We start from the raw sequence: 5147 nt of genomic DNA, 5'->3' as shown, positions 1-5147 counted from the left end.
CTTTTGGTTCGACAAAAGTCCCAACTGGAGAAACATCTCTTACTTCTTGATTATTTAGTGAAAAACGTGATGCTTTACGAATCAATTAATTAGCATGGAGATTTACTTATGCGGCGTGGCTAAGCTTTTCATCTAGTCACTGAACAACGCGACGACGCAGTCCCAAATATCTGTGAGATCGAATTAGTTTTTATGCATTTCTTAATTTGTTAATATTTGCGTGTTTTCTATTTGAACTTCCATGGGATTATTTTGTTAATTGGATGTCAAGACCCTGATATTTAAGGTGACTTATTAATCTCCTGCCAAATTAGTCAATTAAATCCGTAATTGTTTAATCGATTAATATCAGTGGCAACTAGCGTTTTTACATATTAGAGGAACGTGCAATCTGATTTAAATAACCCTCGTAGCGTGTTATTGATTGGAGTTAGGTTTTTCTAGTTCTTAAGGCAATTGGGAAATTAATTCCTACGGTCGTACCTAGGAGTATTTTCTGGTTAGGGGTAATCAATGGTCGTATCTTGGCTACCAATAAACTAAGGAAAAATTGGTCGTTAGAACTCTTCGGCGACTATAACTAACCTATTAATAAATTAAGTGAACCTCCCTTGCATCAATGATGGGATGAATGGATTGTGACTGAATAGTTGTATCCTTGGTTCGAATTTATTTATTCTTGATTTAATTCCTGTCTAAATTTGTGCTAGTTAATTATTCGTTTTTAGTTGAATTGCGTAATTATTTTTATCTTCACTCCGATAAAGCCCCCCATTGTCAATTAGAACTTCAAAGAGACAAATATCCCCAGTTTCTGAGAGGACGACCCTGTTTGCCACTGTCTACTTGTTAGTAAAGTCTGTCAACTAATTAATTCTGGTATATCGGATTAAGCAAACTTTTCGGGAATAGGGTGAATCAAGTAACCTATTGCACACCTAGAGTCCCTGCTCCAGTACCTAGAATTAATTATTGGCTGCTTTTAGTGGTAGTTAGGTATTTTTATTATTATTGCACAGGTTCGGCACCTGTCATCAAGTACTAATCATTCTTCCAAAAAATATAGTGGTATTAATACTCAGGTTAGTTGCAGAGAAAATGAAATAAAAAGGGGACACAAATTTCAAAAGCATTCAACCTGTTCAATTAAGTGGCTTGCTAACCAATGCAAAGATGTTGTACCAATTTTACTGATTGGAACATTTTCTGCAATAGTTCATGGGATAGCATTTCCAGTATATGGGTTCCTATTCGCAACAGCTATAACAATTTTTTATGAACCTCCCTAGTCAGCAAGAAAAAGATTCAAGTTATTGGGCACAAATGTATGTGTTTATAGGCAGTATCACATTCTTAGCAGTATTATCCCAAAACTATTCATCTGGAGCTGCAAGTGGTAAGCTGATAAAGTGAATTTCATTGCTATCATTTGACAAGATTGTTCATCAAGAAATTTGCTGGTTTGATGATCCTTCAAATTCAAGGTAAATTACTTAGTTGCTTACCTGTATATCAACATTGTCTAAGATACTCTCTTTTTTTTTATCGTTATTCAAAGTCATAGAGAACTTTTCTAAATTTTCATCTTTTATTGCTTAATCTCAGTGGTTCGGTTGGTGCAAGGCTCTCTTGCATTGCTTCAATGTTGCAGAACCTTCTGAAAGATGGCTTGTCCCTCCTTATCCAAAATATATTAACAGTTTTTGCTGGATTGTTCATAGCCTTAATGGAGAACTGGATGTTGACGTTGATACTTGTTGCATTGTGTTCTATGTTGGCAATGCTAAGCTTCATTCAAACAAAATTCCTCAAAAGATTTGCTGCAGATGCTGAGGTTGATCAGATGATATTTGTATTCACAGTGCAACATGAATAAGGATTGCTTATTTATTTTCACTTGTTTTCAGCTTATTTATGCTGAGCAAAGTCAAGTTGCAAGTGATGCCATTGGAAATATAAGAACAGTCGCGTCAATTTGTGCAGAAGATAAGGTGATGGAGTTATATCGGAAAAAATCTGGCACCAAAATGACACACTGGATCCGACTAGGAATTATAAGAAGCGTCAACTTTGGCATTTCTCAATTTGGATACTTTTTCAGAAGTGCCTTGTGTTTCTACATTGGTTCCGTTCTTGTTGAACACAAGAAAGCAATTGTGGCAGAACTTTTCAAGGTGGATAGCGCAATTATACTTTCATTTTCTCATTGAAGTTTATAGTGTAAAATTAGGAGCTCTGGCCTGTGATTGCAGGTTTACTTGGCTTTCATAGCCTCAGCAGTAGGAATTGCACAAGCCAATGGTACGATATTAGATGCAAATAAAGTCTCTGCTTTGGCTAGTTCATTGTATAACATTTTTTACAGCAAAGAGACAAATGGTTCCAGTAGCACAACGGGCATGACACTGAAAAATCTAAGAGGTGACCTTCAATTCCAAAATGTTAGCTTCAGTTATCCATCTCAGCCAAATGTACAAATTCTGAAAGATGTGTCCTTGAACATTTCTCCTGGAAAGGTACGAAGTTTGTTTCACTGAATCTCTTTCTTAATTCTTGCTAGTACCCTTGAATTCATGGGCAGTAGATCATCTGATGTGTATATTTGTCAGACCTACTTCAATCCACTGGACTCTATAACTCTTGTTGGTTTTAGGCTCCAACTGGACTTGGATTGTATCAGAGTTGTACACTACAAATTTCTGTTAAACCCAGGCTCTTATTGAAAAGGATTAATAGGATTGGACTATGTTTAATTCAGTTAATCTCAACATTAATTGGAATTTGATTGTATGGAATTTAACTACACAAGTCAAATCAATACTGATTGGATATGAAACATAGGATAATGCTGCAACACTGTTTTGCTATTATTTTAGCTCCCTTTTATATTCAAAATGGTTTAAGTTTCCATTCAACCTATATTCATTTATTTGGCACTTATCATCCAATTTACATATGATGCAATGGAATTTGAGTTTGCAGGCCGTTGTTTTGTTGGAGAAAATGGGAATGGCAAGTCAGCATTAATAAGTCTAGTAGAGAGATTTTATGATGTTAAATCAGGATGTATATTATTGGATGGCAATGATATTCGAAACTACAACCCGAAATGGCTGCGACAACAGATAGCTTTGGTGAGCCAAGAGCCCATACTCTTCAAAGATACCATTCGTCGCAACATAACATATGGCAAGCAAGAAGATACAACAGAAAATGAAATTGTTGCAGCTGCAAAATTAGCAAATGCACACAACTTCATATCAGCATTACCTCAGGGCTATAATACTCATGTCGGGGAATGTGGTGCTCAATTATCCGGTGGACAAAAGCAACGGATTGCCATTGCACGGGCAATAGTGAAGGACCCAAAAATCCTATTATTAGATGAGGTAACAAGTTCTCTAGATGCAGAGTCAGAAAAAGCAGTTCAAGCTGCACTAAACCAAGTGATGGTAAGCAAAACAGCAATTGTTGTGACTCACAGATTGACAGCAATTAGAGGAAGTGACACCGTTGCATTTTTAAGAAATAGTGTGATTGTTGAGAAAGGTAGACACCTGTGCATCCCATCCCCAAGAATGCACATGCGATAGAGAGGTGATTCGAACACACGACCTTGGGATTTAACTAGGCTACATCCGAGCCAACCCCAAGGGGCAATAAAAGCACATATTAATTATCATATTATTTCATGGATGAGCACAATCAAAGCCTTGTTAAAACTAGAGCTGCTAATCGAGTCGAATCAAGATCGAGCACATGATAATCGAACTCGACTCGAACCTCCAATCGAGCTAGCTCGAGCTCGAGCTGTTACTAGACATGATAATCGAGCTCGACTCGAAGCTCCAATTGAGCTAGCTCGATCTCGCTCGATTAGTAATTCGAGCTTCAAAAGCTGTTCAAGATCGACTCATCAAATTCGACTGAAAACTTGAACTCGAGATCGAACTCGAGTTCAAAATCGAGCCGAGCTTAACAAGCTCGATGAGCTCGAGGCTCGAGCTCGAACACCTGGACATTACAGCCATTATTGTCTAATCTGTAAATAAAATTTTCAAGCAAATTCAACAACTAAATCTACGGTTGCAATAGATACAAAAATCACAATTCAAGCAGTTCACAATTCCAGTAGTCCAAACATTTAAACATCAGCCATCAAATAGTTTTAAACAGATTCTAAAATGTCCAAACTCTAGACCTAGTTGACCAACATGTTTAACTTCAATTGTCCAAGAGTTAAACACAACTTTCTTGAGTGAAAACAACTTGTGAATGATGCAGCTTTTGAACAAAATCAGCTTGGGAAATCAGCATGTGAATGAAATCAGCTTGCACCAATCAACATCAACAGCCACCAAATCAGGTTGTGAATGATTCAAGAAGTTCAACTTCCTCAAATGTAATTGATTCGGCCGCATCAAGTGATTCCTACAAAACAAAAGTATGAAAGTTATGAAGTTCTTGAAAATCAGATCTAATGAAACTGTAACAACAAAGAAAACATCCAATCAATTACTTACGCGAGACTTATTCTTTAGGCCATGAAGACTGTGGATCCAATTGTTGCCGCAAAGCAGCATTTGCACCGTCTCAACTGACATAGAAGCTCGTCGATCATTAATTACTCTATCTCCGGTACTGAAGGTAGATTCTGAAGCCACAGTTGTAATAAGAACGGAGAGTATATCGGCAGCCATCCTCGACAAGATAGGAAATCTCAATCTTTCCCCTTTCCACCAAGCCAAAACATCCAGATTCGCATTTGCATCACAAGCATACCTACTTTCTTCTAAATAAACATCTAAATCTGATTTTTCTGGTGGAGTCTTGTCAAGTTCACTCACATGCATGTGAAATTTTTCTTTACTAGTTAAAATGGTGGGTCCAGTCATTTTACTAGCTTTCTTATTAGAAGAACTAGAACCTTCATTTTGTTGCCAATTTACAGCCTGCCTCTATTGTTGTTCAGAATGGAAAATAATGTGACAATCACCATATTCATTGTAAAGCTCATAAAGAATGTCTCTAACCTCAGCCACGAATTTAGGAGCTCCATCCTCACCATAAATCAGCAGAAAAGCATGATTAATAAGAACCATTTTGTATCTCGGATCCAAAATTGCACCCAAAGATAGCAGCACATT

The 5147-nt window shown here is 37.1% G+C and overlaps 1 protein-coding gene across 1 annotated transcript; it reads left to right on the top strand.

Annotated features, from left to right (window-relative positions):
- The first annotated feature begins 1642 nt into the window (after window positions 1-1642).
- On the top strand, window positions 1643-3593 carry LOC113782535 (ABC transporter B family member 9-like). Its single transcript, XM_027328422.1, has 5 exons — window positions 1643-1834; window positions 1908-2174; window positions 2253-2516; window positions 2610-2673; window positions 2983-3593. The coding sequence occupies exons 1-5, from the start codon at window positions 1643-1645 to the stop codon at window positions 3591-3593; spliced, it is 1398 nt and encodes a 465-aa protein (XP_027184223.1).
- The last annotated feature ends 1554 nt before the right edge of the window (window positions 3594-5147 follow it).

The sequence above is a fragment of the Coffea eugenioides genome, chromosome 9 (genome assembly GCF_003713205.1).
Source record: "Coffea eugenioides isolate CCC68of chromosome 9, Ceug_1.0, whole genome shotgun sequence".
NCBI classification, from domain to species: domain Eukaryota; kingdom Viridiplantae; phylum Streptophyta; class Magnoliopsida; order Gentianales; family Rubiaceae; genus Coffea; species Coffea eugenioides.
The sequence above is the reverse complement of the archived record's forward strand: the minus strand, read 5'-3'. Positions and strand labels throughout refer to the sequence as shown.

What these genes read in the sequence shown, in the direction of transcription:
- LOC113782535 (XM_027328422.1), top strand. Translation starts at nt 1,643, where the DNA reads ATGTTGCAGAACCTTCTGAAAGATGGCTTGTCCCTCCTTATCCAAAAT. An exon ending in TTGTGGCAGAACTTTTCAAG is followed by an intron (nt 2,175 to 2,252) that starts GTGGATAGCGCA and finishes CTGTGATTGCAG; the next exon opens with GTTTACTTGGCTTTCATAGC. An exon ending in GCTCCAACTGGACTTGGATT is followed by an intron (nt 2,674 to 2,982) that starts GTATCAGAGTTG and finishes TTGAGTTTGCAG; the next exon opens with GCCGTTGTTTTGTTGGAGAA.